This window comes from Penicillium solitum, assembly GCF_028829755.1.
Source record: "Penicillium solitum strain IBT 25940 chromosome Unknown utg000008l_segment0_segment0, whole genome shotgun sequence".
Classification (NCBI taxonomy): Eukaryota; Fungi; Ascomycota; class Eurotiomycetes; order Eurotiales; family Aspergillaceae; genus Penicillium; species Penicillium solitum.
In genome coordinates, this window is record NW_027072127.1 from 4389136 (window position 1) to 4403664 (window position 14529).

Genomic DNA, 14529 nt, shown 5'->3' on the forward strand with positions numbered 1-14529 from the left:
CAGAACTCCTACTGCACATACGTTGGCATGCTTAGGCAGCAGCGGCAATGGCAGCGGCGGCGGCAGCGGCCACCACATTCTGCTGGCCAATAGTGGGTTGGACACCCACACGCTCCTTGGCGAGCAGGTCGACCAGCAGAGGGCTGGGACGGCTGTCACGCTGGGGGTAGAGGCCAGCCTGGTTGTTCTTGTACTTCAGCACAGAGTCCAGGTAGATATCGAAGAGGTAGGATGAGTCGAGAGGACCGCCCTTCGCCTCGGGGTGGAACTGGGTGCTGAAGATGGGGCGAGACTTGTGGATCATGCCTTCGTTGCTCTGATCGTTCAGGTTGACAAAGTACGGCTTCCAGTCGGAGGGCAGAGTCGAAGCATCAACGGCGTAACCGTGGTTCTGGCTGGTGATGTGGCAGCGACCAGTGCTGAGGTCAAGGGCGGGAATGTTGTGAGCCCGGTTTCCGTACTTCAGCTTGATGGTGCTGGCACCAGTGGCAAGAGCCAGAAGCTGGTGGCCCAGACAGATACCGAAAATGGGGACCTGGGAGGTCTCCATCAGACGCTTGAGGTGGTAGACAGTGTCCTGGCAGTGAGTTGGGTCACCGGGGCCGTTGGAGATGAAGACACCATCGAAGTGGTGGGCGACCTTGTGGATGGGGTAGTCGAAGGGGAGTACAGTGACGCTGGAGCCACGGCCGACCAAGCTGCGGAGAATGTTCTCCTTGACACCACAGTCGATGACAGCAACGTGGGAGTGAGGATCAGCAGCGGCAACGTGGAAAGGCTGCTTGGTGCTGACCTGGCGCACCAAGTGGATTTGCTCAGGGTCAGTGAAAGCCTCATCCTCGTTGGCATCGTACTCTTCGCCGACGGTAATACGGGCCAGAGAGGAGCCTTGCTCACGCAGGTAGGTAACAATAGCACGAGTATCTACACCGGAGATGGCAGGGACACCTTCACGGGCACACCACTCGCCCAAACTCTGGACAGCAGTCCAGTGACTGTATTGCTCGGCGACATCGGCAACAACAACACCAGCTGCCTGGAGGTTGGGGGACTCGAAGTACTTCAAAAGTCCATTGGGATCCTTCTCGGCGGAAGGAACACCGTAGTTGCCGATCAAAGGCTGGGTGAAAACCAGGATCTGACCACGGTATGAAGGATCGGTCAAGGACTCGGGGTACCCAACCAGAGAGGTGGTGAAGACAGCCTCGCCGGAGATGTTGGAGCGGGCACCGAAAGACTTGCCGGAGAACATGGGACCATCACGGATAGTGAAGGTGGCAGGTTCCATCGCGGCACGCTGACGCACAGTAGCCATGAAGCGAGCCTGAACAGGGCGGTTCATGGAGGCGAAGGCAGAAGCCCGAGAAGGCATTGCCTTGAAGAGGTTGGAGATCATTTTTATTTTATAAGTAACAATTGTAAATCAGTAGAAAGCTTTGTGCTATTCAGTTGATGTTGGCTTTCCAAAGGTGGTCCGAGATATAGTCCTGGGAGGTGAAGATCGAGGGTGCCAAACACATAAGCGCGACTGAGCAGGTGGCAGTCAGGGTATGGTAGAGAGAAGTTGGGGGTTCGCTATTTAGCGCAACATGGAGTAATTTTTTTGTTGAGACTTTGGAGTAGAGAAATGGGGAAAAGAACGGAAAAGAAGGGAAACAAGAGGTTTTTCAACCCCCGACTCCGTGGGCACGTGCCCTCACCGACTTTGCCGGTGTCGGCCAATCGGAGCGCGTCAAAATTCTGTTATCGGCTTAGGGGATCTGACTCATCCACCCCATGGAGCGCCGGGTTCGGCCTGGACAATGATATCTTCACGGTTATCAGGCATATCAGGCACAAAGAATTGGTCACATTTTTTTTCAATGGATTTATATAAATTTGAAAAAAATATAGGCAATATTAATGAGACAATTTAATGATCTACATTCTGTTGACTGTACACCGTACACCACCACTATTGCCCCACCCAATGGCCCATTGCAGCAGTCCTGCACCTTGCCCGCGCCATTATTTGCCACTAGGAGGTGCTCAATTATCAGTCTTTTGTGTGGGAAACTCGCCGTTCAATTGCAAAATCTCGGTAGGTTTGGTTGTGTCACTGACGGGGTTCCTTTAGCCTCCGAGTAACAACGTAGTGCTCAAGGGAAAGCAACGTTGGCGACCAAGGGCAATATCACGGCACATTACTGAAACGAAGGTAGCACCAGCTATAAGAACCACGTTGAATATAAGGCAAAATGATCAAGACAAGTAGCCTCTGGTGTTCTCACTACAAAAATTAAACAATGATTTTATCTCAATATCTATCCTACGCCCTGTTGGCATTCCTCCTGCCTTCGGCGACTTTTGGACGCTCCATTCCCTCAATCCTGGGAGACAGCACCCAGAGCCCACTTCTGAAGTCAGGATGTGATGATGGCACTGGGATTGTTGACCCAGATGGTAAATGCAATGGCACTGGAGTTGTGGACGACCCAATCCCCCATGGCCGAGAAGGGTTCGAGTTCGAGAACCCATCCACAGATTGCAAATATGTGTCTCAAATGCACATTTGGGACGCATTCAAAGACCTCGAGAAAGATATGAGCAAACTATTCACGCTGATCCACAAAAATGTCAGTTTCACTGTTGTCGGGCATCACCCGATCGCTGGGCGGTACCACGACCTAATGCACTTCTACGTCAATGCACTACGTCGAGTCAGCATGTTGTTTTTTGACCATGCAGATCTGTTTGAGATTCACCCCCAGGGAATATATGGCGGGTGTAACACTGAATGGTCAGTGGAGGAGATTCAATTCAAAGGCGTGATGAATTCCGGTGAGCAAGCAGATCCTTCTATCTTCAGCATCCATTGCCGCCTTGCTGACCCATTATAGGCGACAAGTTCGATATCATCAATGTCTGGTTCACACGCTGGAATCATGGCCAGATGGTCGAGATCCGCACCTACATCGATGCACCGATGATCATGGATGCGCTGCACAAGAACGAAATATGGTGGAATGGCACAACCCTCCGGGACAATCTCCAGTATATGCCAGGACCAGCGGGAATGCCGGACCTGAAGGAAGTTGAGGGATTGATGGGATATCCAAATGGAAGCAAATACAAAGATTAAGCCGAAATATGAATGACGAAGAAAAGAGAGGAAACAAAAATAGGTGTATCTTGTACATCGATGTGTAGTTCAAATTGAAAAGGGGAAGATGTCTAATTTGCTTGGCACCAACTTACCCAACTCCCCGCAATGTTCCCCGTAGTTTTCGTTTTCCAAATATGTCCGAATCAACGACTCGTCAGCGCTCGCGTTTAGCCTGCACTTTGTGCCAGTCGCGAAAGCGTAAATGTTCAGGTGGGCAACCTTGTAGCACCTGCGCCCAAACTGGAGCGGAATGCCAATACAATGCACGCAAGAAACGCGCCAGATCCCATAGTCTGTACCAAGCGAGTCTTCTCAGCGAACGACCTACAGATGACTGGTCCAATGCAGTTCCAAATCCTATCAGTGCCGCAGCCAATGCTACGGCACAGGCTTCTCCCCGCCGTGCAAGCAGTTCAGAGGGCGTTACCCATTCCCTACAGGCCAACTCTGGCGCCGCGTTTGTTCGCAAACTTGGGCTCAAAATTGACCCGGCACATGCACCACGGTTGCAACTGTTTGCCTGGAACGTCGGTGAGAGACGGTCATCGCCAACACTATCGTCGGCGCTTCCATCAATGTCTGCCACGGCGCCAACACCGACGACTATTACCAAAATCATATCCCAGGAAGAGATGCGGCGGCTAGCAGCGATTTACTTCGAGAAGGTCGATTTATGCTATACATTTCTGGACCGTAAGATGATATTTACTCAAATTGCAAAGCGCTGGGAATCTTCGTCGTCTCCCATTGATTCTGCGGAACAGCCATATGATGCTGTACTATGCGGTGTAGCTGCCTTTGGGTATCTATTTTCGCGGCGCGAGATCATACCAATGGAAGTTCGACTCATTGATACCGCGCGCATTCTACTGGATAAAAGTATGCTCGCAGCGGAAACACCCTCGATCGACATAGTGACAGGGTGGGTGTTGCGTGCTGCGTATCTACGCATGACAGCATCACCGCATGCTGCATGGATGGCCAGTTGTACACTAATGCATCTCATCGAAGCTGCAGGATTGCACCTTGAAAGCTCAGATCCTGAAGCAGCAAACCTTCTCCAAGCATCTCCGCCCGAGACAGGTGGTAGCCAAGATGGCGACATAGGACACCAGAGCACCAGCGACCCCGAAACCCGGCGAAGACTCTTTGGCATGGCTCGCCACCTCAACACATGGATTTCCTTTGACCTCGGCCGCTCCCGCGTTGTTCTCCACGGCGCCACAGCTCTCTCTCCTACAAGCACACCCCCATCCCGTAAGCCAGCACAGCAAGCACCACCCCGAGTCCCACGCGCAGAGCTCTTCCACCTTCTCCCACTCTCCGAAAACCTCGACCCAACAGGGCCATCACCACAAGATCTCCCAGAACTTGAAACCGCCCTCACATCCGTCTTGGATCTTCTCTACTCCGAACCCTCACTAATCTTAGTCCAATGCAATCTAATGCTATGCATCTATCGCCGACTCCGCGCTCTAAACCCACACGGCCCATTATCCTCTAATCTCCTTGACCGCGTCCTTGCACTGGCAGGTCGCGGGCTCCGCGCCGCACGAGGAATGGTTGCCTCCACCTGCCCCTGGCACCAAGTTGCCAACGTCCCCTTTCAGGTCGTCTGCTCACTTCTAGCGATTGACAATCGGGCTGCGTTGGCGCTGCTCGCTGATGCAATGCGGACTCTGCGTGAAGTTCTCGCTGCCTATGATACACCTTCTATGCGTGAGGCGTATTCTACAGCATATTTACTAATTGCGTTGCATCAGCGGCGAAAGGAGGATGACACCCGTGCTCTCGCTGAGGTGTTGCGGGTCAATGCTGCCGCCGCGGCCCCAGCGGACGATCGGAAGGATAAGCCGGTTGCACGGACGACGTTCACCGACCAGAGCCAAAAACAGGGTCAGGAGCAGCCTGCGCCAGATGTGCTGGCATCAGATGCGGAGTTCTCATGGCTAGGGGATTTGATGATTGATATGCCAAGTCTACAGAACTTTGATCTAGACCAATTTTTAATGACTGATGTCCCGTGGCCTTTACCTGAGATGGGAATTTGAGATGGTTCCATCGGAGTTGCCTACACAATACATACCCAGTCGCCCTTGCTATCGGGGAGTATCAAGAACTATAAACATCCCCCTCCTTTTTTATACCTCTTCGGTTTCTTCTCCTTTCTCCTTTTTTTCCTTTTATCCCACAGAGTACTGTGGATCGGGGGATGGGGATGGATGAATTGGCGTGAATCGATGGATAGACATGGGTATCTCCACATTAGTTGCTATACTCCACAAGCCGTGGAATTGTAGATCGCATCCAAAAAGTCTACTTCAACTTGCAATGGAAAATATAAAAAGCAAAATAATCAAAACAAGCCTTGGAATAAATGCATTTACAGACTTCTCCTGATATGTTTTAGTCCAATCAGTCGAGTTGCTGTTGTATCGAAGCTTCTCGAAACTTCGATTGTCCCCAAGTCACACACGTCAAGACTAGATGGGTGACGTCACTCACCAGACACCTTGATCACTGACATGGCATACATGTACAAAGTACATTCATGTTCTTTGCTGCAGGTTTTTTTTGTGCTTTATTTCTTCTCCAATCTCATGATCTTGAACTTTGATTTCCCATATTCCTTCAACTCTCAATTTCCCTCCGTTACGCACAATCTGCCTTTCCGCCTCGAACCTTCTACCTCATTCACGAAGTACACCGCACCCTCTCACACTTCCCACACAGGATTCCTTTTCCTGTTAGAAATTCCCGTTGGTTCATAAGCGTGCACCTTCGGTTTGACGCCCACGGTTTTCGAACTGCCTTTTACTTTTACCCATAAACCCAATCTTACCCCGCACTATGGTTGCCGAGAGTAAGCTCTACGATGCCTTGAGCGTCAAGCCTGATGCCACTCAAGATGAGATTAAGAAAGCATACCGCAAGGCAGCATTGAAGCACCACCCAGACAAGAACAAAGACAACCCTCAGTCTGCCGATAAATTCAAAGGTACGCTACCCCGCACAGTTTCGATTTCCCAGATATGACTAACATCTTCTTTAACAGAGGTCTCGCAAGCCTACGAAGTGCTATCCGACCCCGAAAAGCGCAAGATATACGACCAGTTCGGCCTTGAATACCTGATGCGAGGTGGTCCAGCACCGCCCCCGCCAGGGGCTGGCGGAGCCGGCGGAGGTGGCTTTGAAGGTGGCATGCCCGGAGGATTCAACTTCGGCGGCATGCCCGGCGGCATGCCCGGCGGTGGAGGGGGAGGCCGGAAGTTCCACTTCTCGACCGGTCACGGCGGTGGTGGGTTCAGTTTCAGCGATGCCAACGACACTTTCCGCACCTTTGCTAAGGACGGCGGCGGCGGCATGGGTGGCATGGGCGGCATGGATGAAGAAGATATTATCTCGATGCTCGCAGGAGGACTGGGTGGCGGCGGCGGAGGTGCTGGCTTCCGTAGCAGCCGTCCGGGATACGCCAAACCGAAACGCGCACCTACACCCGAGCCAACTATCATCGAGAAAGACCTGCCACTGACTTTGGAGGAAATCTACAACGGTACCACTAAAAAGATCAAGACGAAGAGCAAGGCCTTTGACAATATGGGCAAACTCACTTCCAAGGAGGTGACCTTGGAAGCCAACATCAAGCCTGGGCTGCGTGCTGGCTCGAAGATCAAGTACAGAAATATTGGAGACCAGGAAGAAGGGGGACGGCAGGATGTTCATCTGATTGTGAAAGAGGTATGAGATCGCTCCTGGCTGTGACAAATACACTTGACGCACCATTACTAACAACCATTTACAGATCGATCATCCTACTTTCAAGCGTTCTGGTGACAATCTTATCACATCGGTGGATCTTAGCCTGAAGGAAGCACTGACGGGCTGGGAGCGCATTGTCCGCACTATCGACGGGAAGTCAATCCGCGTGTCTAAGCCCGGCCCAACCCAACCAGGCCACGAAGAGCGTTATCCCGGTCTGGGCATGGTGAGCTCCAAGAACCCCAGCAACCGCGGCGACCTGGTTATCCGTGCCAATGTCAGTTTCCCCACTAGCTTGACTAGCTCCCAAAAAGACCTTCTCCGGGATGTGCTGCCTTAAAAGGACTTAATTTGATTGCATATACCTGGCGTTTGGGGTGAAATGGGAGTATTTAATGACAATGACATGAACGAACCTTTGTATGAGGGTTTTCAATAATCTTTTAATTTGACAGGATAGTTTTTATGTATCAATACAAGGTTGCCCACCTGGGCAGGCGAACGAGTCGTGACCACATAACGTAATATAACATTTGTTGTAGTCTAACCCAATTGAGCGAATGCGGAGAAACCGGTGACGCCTTGGAGAAATCAACTTTAGAAGTCGTCACTTCTGTTTACTTTCGTTTTACTTGATATCCCTTGATTTGTTTGCACACATTATGAAACGAAGGATTACCTTCATCCAGCGTGTCGATGCCGGCTTCGACCCGCAGCAAGCTGTGTTAACTGCGTCATCCCTCTCCGTCCGCGGCCTGGACGCCGCGCGGGAGGATCGTATTACGGTCGGACTGGACGAGCTCCCAGAGGAGGTGAGAAGGATTGTCAATTGCAGAGCCTATTGAAGATTGAGAAATGCTAACCCGTTTGCTTTGTCTTGTTTAGTTGCGTGCTGTCCTTGAGCAATCTCATGAGCTCCACCTCCGCTGGGCCTCCGAGAGGCCTTTTGATGCTGCTGTGCCATTCAGCAGCCGGGTTTCACCTGGACTGCATGTGCATTATACTCCGCTTGAGTCGGAATCATCTTCGTGAGTTCACTTATACACCTTGGGTTTGGGGAACTGCGATTGACTGATTTGGTTATCGATAGGGAAGCACTGTGCACGCTGCTCCGCACGATAGTCGCGCCCAACAAAGACGCTCAGTTTAAGGGCTGTTCAAAGCAGGAGGTATTTCACGACTCTTCGTTTTACTTCGGGGGCATTGTCTAGCCATATTTTGCATGTGTTCGATCTGACCCGGAATCTGTTACAGGAGTCGTTCATTACACCCCCGCTTCTCTCGACACGATTCGCTTCCTCGACCTCCCTACAATATTACACCCACCTCCCTTCCATCCAGTCTCTAGTGAAATATATTCAGAACACTGTCTGTGACCAGAGCCGTACAGATGGCCCTGAGTGTCACACCCAGGCCGATGCTCTGCTCTCTGCAGACTCGGTTGATATCGACTATGACAGCAATTCGCACGCCTTAACTGTGTCTGGGATCTGGAACAGTCCACCTACGGGAGGTTGGACGGATCAGTTTCAGAAGTCAGCATCCGCTGCCGATCAAATCGAGTTCGGCCTCTTGGGTGCCGACGCAGGGCTTGAGTCAGAGGAGATCAAGATGGGTGGGCTGTTAGCAGTTGTTGGACAGGACAAGAAGCTAAGTATGTGCCCTCGGCGTTTCCCATATCGCTTCCCTTTTGCCTAACGCTGGTCCTCCGAAATGGCTCGACTAACTCCCTATATAGAACCAACCATGTTCTCATTCCCCTCCCGACACCAACATCTCATTGAACCATCGAGCTACACCGTTTCATTCGCTCCCCCAACTGGCCTCCATCCAACAATGTCCATATCCATGCCCCGATCATCCCTCCAACGACCACCAGCACCTAGCGACGCAACTTGTGCTCTAAACACATACCTTACACTCCCTTCCACCATCTTCGGAGATCAATACCAGCTCGCAACAACAGACCCACTCTTCCTCGAGTCACACAACCTCGTAGCCCTGCGTGCCTTAGCAGGCGAAATGGATCTTGAAGCCCCAGACTGGGTTGTTCAGCGCTGGGGCTCGAACTGGCTCCTCGAACTAGCAACCCCCCCAGAAGCTGAAGACGGGACCAGCACACCAGACTCCTCCAATTGGACTGCCACTATTCCTCTACATCTGCGCTACCTGCCACCCTCCGAAACAGGACACCGCACTGCCCACATTCCCTGGCCCGTTGTCTTCTGGGCCTGTACTACTGAGGACGACACGAAGATGAGCGTGAACCCCTTCGACCGCACAAATCTCGGTTGGGACGACTTGTTCGGTCCGCGAACCCTATTCTACCAGCTTCAGCCTGCGGGTGATCGTCTTGTCGAGGAGATCGATGTGCCGGTTCTACGACTCGAGGGCGGGGATAGCTACTTCCAGGGTAAATATATTGAGCTTGGCACTTGTGTGGTTATCTCTCTTGGGTTCATGTGGGTACTTTGGCGACTTGCTCGTGTTGCTTGGTCGTCTGGCGTTGGAAGTAAACGGGCCGACACTACGCATGATAAGAAAGAATAATTGGTTTATGTGATACTGGATAGTTTTATTCACTATTGTTGACCATTATTTCCCATCTCTTTTCCTCTTTATTTCGGGGTGTTCATCTTACAAGTTTCTCGATGGGAAATTCTATAGCGTGGACCTTTTAGTAGTATAACCAGGGTGGGACCCTCCATCGGCCACAAATAAAGCTTCAAGCTGTCATGCAGGCGAGACCGGCTCACTAGTAACGGTTAAAATTAACGAAGTACCTATGTTGTAGGTAATATATAAAGTTACAATTCGTACCCCAAAAGGAAAAGCGCCCTAGAGGCGGAACCAGGATCTTGATATATATTTAATTTCTTTGTCTCGAGTTTCTTGCTAGGGATCGACCATGTGATCATTCTGACAACTGCAAGTGTCTGAAAGAGGACTCGGAAGCTAGCTGAACACATCATCGTGACGGGCACGATTTAGGGACGAGGAGGTATTAGAGTGCCTTCCCGGGCTGGACTTAGCAAGAGTAAGAATTAGTCTCTATAGAAAGAATACTATACGTTTCTTCCCCCCACGTCATGACAGCGCTCCCACCTGGTGTCGTAACTCACATATTCAGCCGCCTGGAATATGTTCAGCTCGAAGCTGAGAAGATTGCAGAGACACTTGAAAGGGACGAGGAAGAAAACGGCAACCAGTTCCTTGTTCTGCTCAAAATAAGCCCCCGCATCTGCGAGCGACTCTTCGAGGACCATGATTGCCTAAAGCGCGTGAACTACCGGTTTGAGTTTGAAGGTGGTACAGGACGAGGTCTTTTGCGCGTGATGCCAGAGTACCGCCATGAATATACCACTACGGGACTGTTGCAGAAAGTCAATCTACAACTGGATAGCATGGGACTAAATGAGCAATATCGTTGGGGGCGGAGCGACGCGATATAAATCCCTATTGCGGAACAAAGAGGGATACCAAGTGCTCAGCCCCTCTATACGTTGACCGTCTAGCACCAGCTTACAATGGCCTGCCGTGGTTGTTGAAACGGGTGTATCTGAGAGTCTGCCAAGACTACATCAAGATGCTAGATGGTGGTTCGGAGCCTCTGATAGAGAAGTACGGATGGTGATTATCATATTTATCAAGAAGACCGCTGTAAATTTCGAACAATGGCAGCTTGCTCCACCCAATGCCCTTCGACCCTTGACCAGTGTCTACATTGACAGTCTCCGCCGGAATCCCGGCAACGTGCCCCTCCTCCAACAGCCGTTCAATATGCAGCAGCCATATTCGTGTGCTGAAGTGGATGTGACTAAAACTACAGTCGATGGTGCTCCACTGACAATCCCATATTGTGCTCTATTCGACCCCCTAATATGCAAGATGTTGTGCTTAATGCACAAGACCTCTGTTTCATCACTGCAGTCAATTTCTCTTGATTGCTGATCTGGAGCGTCATCGCCATGTACTCCCTTGACTGAATAGCCAAATTGAGTTTGCAAGTGATTCTTCAATTGGATGAATGTCTGAGTGACTTGAGATCGAGATTTGAGAAGAAATAACCAGCAAAATCGTGTCGCATCGTCAGTGAAGGTGACAAAGTACTTTTATCCACCGTGTAAACCAATTGAGATAGGGCCCCAGACCTTAAGATTGTTATATTACCCCCACCCCCCCTCTTCTCTCTCTTCTTCTTTCTTCCTTCTCCTATCCAACTCCGGGTCCACATTGCACATGGGAGGGGCGCGGTCCCGAATCCCCCAACTGGTGACAACGTCCTGGAGTTCGTCGCGGCTGTGGCCTTCATCACGGAGCCAAAGTCGCATGGCTCGGATATTGTCTCAAGATCCACAATCCTGTCCACACAAAATTACATCGTTCAAATCTTGAGGTTTGCTATCCCCGGTTTCCAATACACACAGTGGAACGCCGCCCGTTTCTACGAATGGCTAAAGCAACAAGTTATCAATGGCAGGCTGACAACCGATCATTACCGTCCACGGTTATGGATCGGATTTCGAACGTTACAGGACATATCTGTCGCGTGGACAGATATGGCACTCTGGAAGGGATGGCACTGGACAGATATAGTTGCCTTCCTCGGTATTGTTGTCCAGGCGGCGACAGGACGCTGTGTCGGAGAGATTGTAAGATCCCCTGGTTACTTTGGCTTGGAGTTTCTAGCCTGGGGGGACGTGGATCTCCACTTCCGGACAGAGAAAAAGATAACCCCGACTGTGGACGACCTTGAGTGCATTATTAAAGTGCGGTATAACAAAGGATCGAAGCGCAGTCCGACGGATATCCTTCTGAAGAGGATTGGTACACTCCCTAGGCCGGAGTGGAACTTCCTTTGTATTGTGAGGCTCATAATTATTCTCGCATTTCGAACTGGCTAACTGGGTGCTGGACACGATTCTTGAAGGATTTCTCGAGGCCATGAAACATCACCCCACCAAACGGGTGGTATTTCGGTACCCCCAACGGCTATTGATATGCTCCGTTGACCACCATCGCCTAGATCTTGATCAGGCCCCCAAACCTCAGATGATCAACAATTTCCTCAAGGCAATGGGAAATGCAGCAGGGGGGAAATCTTCGACCACTGGTTATGACCGAACCGAGGAGATTTCCGCATGGCATGATGAGGGAAAGAAAAAGTTCAATTGGCAAAATTGGTATACAGAACTAATGGAGCGGCCCAGTCAAGTGCTACGGGCAAGTTCATTTTGGCTCAACAAATACGAGGACCTTGGCTTGAACCCGCAGGGGTGTCTTGTGCTGAATTCCAACGGCACATTCGTCGCGCAAGAGCAACACGTCCCACATACGTGTATTGGGACGGCAGATTACAGTCTCCTTTTCGGCGAGAAGGATCATATAGCCTGCCATATGGTTATTATCGAAGCTAAGAGACGCGGATGTTTCCCAGATCAGGGCTAAATCCTCGCTTATATGGCGATCGTCTAAGTTAGCAGAAGATCAAGGGGGCAGGAAAATTGGACGGTTTGGGGGGTCTTAACAGACGGCTGGCAAGCTGTTGCGAACATGTTAGGGTCTATCGTCCTTTATGCACAACAGGCATGCAACTGCCCCCTCCGACCTAGACTAGTTCAATTACAAAAACAACAAGTCAGCCTCTTGTACGGCCTTGAGTCTTTTTGGATGTCTTCTTAGATGTATGCTAAGGCGGTAAAAAAGCATACTTTGTCCAAGAGACTTCTCTATGTATAACCTTTAATAAGTACAGTGCCGTCCGTTATTGCCTTCCATGACGGATGTATATGAGATGACTTTTGCAACCCTAATCACATGATACTCAATCCTGATTTGGCTAGCCACAATACTTGTAACAATGTTCCGATCTCGAACAGTATAGTACCAAACGCGTATAAAACAGGAGTTGGTGGTATGTTCGTGTTTAATTACAGCTCCAAAAATAGTTCCCTCAACAAACAGTCCCCTCAAAAAATTATTCCCGCAAAAAGAGTTCCCTCCCTTTACCCTCGAGTTCCCCCTTCCCCTCTCAGCATGTCATCCCATCCTCCCAATCAATCACAATATGGCTCGAAATATCGATTCCTGGCAGCGAGACCTTATTATTCACATGTTATGCAGTAAAAAGAGACTCACCACATCACAAATTGCCAAGGTAGCGAAATGCAGCGAGCGTTCTGTTACTAACATCCGAAAGAACATGCGGTTATTCGGCAGTGCCAGGTCTCCCCCAATCGCTCCCGGCCGCTCATCGAGTATCACAAATGTGATGGTAGATGCCCTGTTCGACCACCTCGCAGAAAAACCCGGTCTCTATGTTGAGGAGATGGCTATTTTCCTATTCGACGAGTTCAACGTGATACCTTCGATATCCAGCGTTAAACGAGCTCTGTACCGGGCTGGATGGTCGAAAAAGAAAGCACAACAGAGAGCAAGCGAACGAAATCCACAGTTACGAGATTTTTACCAGCACAAACTGTCAAAGTTCCGTTCGTTTCATCTAGTTTTCGTTGATGAGTCTGGGTGCGATAAACGGGTGGGTTATAGGCGGACGGGTTGGTCTCCATTAGGCGTGACACCAATCCAGGTATCCAAATTCCATCGGGGCCAACGTTATCTTATACTGCCAGCCTATGCACAAGATGGTGTCGTCTTGTCTCGTATTTTCAAAGGTTCTACCGATGCTTCATTCTTTGAATCTTTTATTGAACAGCTTCTCCAGCACTGTGGTAGGTGGCCAGAGCCCAAATCTGTGCTTGTGATGGACAACGCATCATTCCATCATTCGGACCGAATCAGGCAACTATGCTCTGATGCAGGTGTTAAGTTACTGTATTTGCCGCCTTATTCGCCAGATTTTAACCCCATCGAGGAATTCTTTGCCGAACTTAAGGCACATATCAAAAAATATTGGTCAACATATGAAGAAAACTGCGATCAGGGTTTTCACGCTTTCCTTCGGCGGTGCGTTCAGGATGTTGGTGCTAAGAAGGAAAGCGCCGAAGGCCATTTCCGGCATGCAGGTATAATGGTAGAAGACCATGAGTAATTGCCTTACTTATACAGTATTTCCGGATACAGTAGCTTGCAAAATCGCCTTACGCTTTACACAATTTGTTTCTTTCTCAAGTTTGAATGCCGAGAAGACTCTAACCGCTATTAGCTGGCCCCATTCCTAGTCTTGTCTCTATATAGTATTACATAGTATTGTAGGAAACCGTAATGATCTTTGTTTCAGACTTGCGGACTCTTTGTTATTCTTCCGGGTGCCATCATGAGACAAATGATCAATACTGTTGAAAAGAATTTATTATTTAGGGATAGTATGTACACATAATATGGTTCAGTAACTGCGGTTCGAATTAATTCCAATCTCAAGGCGTAGAAGAAAAGAACCTGTTCTCCATGATCAACTGCTTGGCATCTTTGAGTGCTCCCTCGGACAAAAGTCGATCGGGATGCTCTTCATCGAGCGTTCTCCCTTCCACTGCAACCACATGATCAAGTAGCTTCACGACCTGCTTGATCTATCCATTGGATTGATATATACATGCCAGGTTATTCTGAGCCGCCAGTTGATCAGGATGTTCTTCGTCAAGCGTTCTCTTGTGCACTGCGACCAC

At 50.0% G+C, this 14529-nt stretch overlaps 8 protein-coding genes across 8 annotated transcripts; 6 read left to right on the plus strand and 2 right to left on the minus strand.

The window, feature by feature from the left end:
- Positions 1-31: 31 nt before the first annotated feature.
- cpa1 (carbamoyl-phosphate synthase (glutamine-hydrolyzing) CPA1) lies at positions 32-1396 on the minus strand (the record flags this gene model as incomplete). The annotated part of the gene is made up of 1 exon (XM_040960047.2): positions 32-1396. The coding sequence occupies one exon, from the start codon at positions 1394-1396 to the stop codon at positions 32-34; it is 1365 nt and encodes a 454-aa protein (XP_040809496.1).
- A 49-nt stretch (positions 1397-1445) lies between these two features.
- On the minus strand, positions 1446-1828 carry N7455_010960 (uncharacterized protein; the record flags this gene model as incomplete). Its single annotated transcript, XM_065606553.1, has 2 exons — positions 1446-1612; positions 1774-1828. The coding sequence occupies 2 exons, from the start codon at positions 1826-1828 to the stop codon at positions 1446-1448; spliced, it is 222 nt and encodes a 73-aa protein (XP_065460516.1).
- A 457-nt stretch (positions 1829-2285) lies between these two features.
- N7455_010961 (nuclear transport factor 2 family protein) lies at positions 2286-3121 on the plus strand (the record flags this gene model as incomplete). The annotated part of the gene is made up of 2 exons (XM_040960108.2): positions 2286-2820; positions 2880-3121. 2 exons carry the CDS (start codon positions 2286-2288, stop codon positions 3119-3121), a joined length of 777 nt encoding a protein of 258 aa, XP_040809440.2.
- A 158-nt stretch (positions 3122-3279) lies between these two features.
- Positions 3280-5196, plus strand: N7455_010962 (putative C6 transcription factor; the record flags this gene model as incomplete). The annotated part of the gene is made up of 1 exon (XM_040960081.2): positions 3280-5196. One exon carries the CDS (start codon positions 3280-3282, stop codon positions 5194-5196), a length of 1917 nt encoding a protein of 638 aa, XP_040809431.2.
- A 799-nt stretch (positions 5197-5995) lies between these two features.
- N7455_010963 (putative DnaJ domain protein Psi) lies at positions 5996-7244 on the plus strand (the record flags this gene model as incomplete). Its single annotated transcript, XM_040960041.2, has 3 exons — positions 5996-6143; positions 6201-6883; positions 6948-7244. 3 exons carry the CDS (start codon positions 5996-5998, stop codon positions 7242-7244), a joined length of 1128 nt encoding a protein of 375 aa, XP_040809454.2.
- A 322-nt stretch (positions 7245-7566) lies between these two features.
- N7455_010964 (uncharacterized protein) lies at positions 7567-9454 on the plus strand (the record flags this gene model as incomplete). Its single annotated transcript, XM_040960105.2, has 5 exons — positions 7567-7716; positions 7790-7932; positions 7995-8073; positions 8159-8558; positions 8643-9454. 5 exons carry the CDS (start codon positions 7567-7569, stop codon positions 9452-9454), a joined length of 1584 nt encoding a protein of 527 aa, XP_040809512.2.
- A 539-nt stretch (positions 9455-9993) lies between these two features.
- N7455_010965 (uncharacterized protein) lies at positions 9994-12352 on the plus strand (the record flags this gene model as incomplete). Its single annotated transcript, XM_040960094.2, has 4 exons — positions 9994-10247; positions 10420-10701; positions 11046-11731; positions 11931-12352. 4 exons carry the CDS (start codon positions 9994-9996, stop codon positions 12350-12352), a joined length of 1644 nt encoding a protein of 547 aa, XP_040809467.2.
- Positions 12353-12971: 619 nt separating this feature from the next.
- N7455_010966 (uncharacterized protein) lies at positions 12972-13955 on the plus strand (the record flags this gene model as incomplete). Its single annotated transcript, XM_040959885.2, has 1 exon — positions 12972-13955. The coding sequence occupies one exon, from the start codon at positions 12972-12974 to the stop codon at positions 13953-13955; it is 984 nt and encodes a 327-aa protein (XP_040809664.2).
- Between the last annotated feature and the right edge of the window lie 574 nt (positions 13956-14529).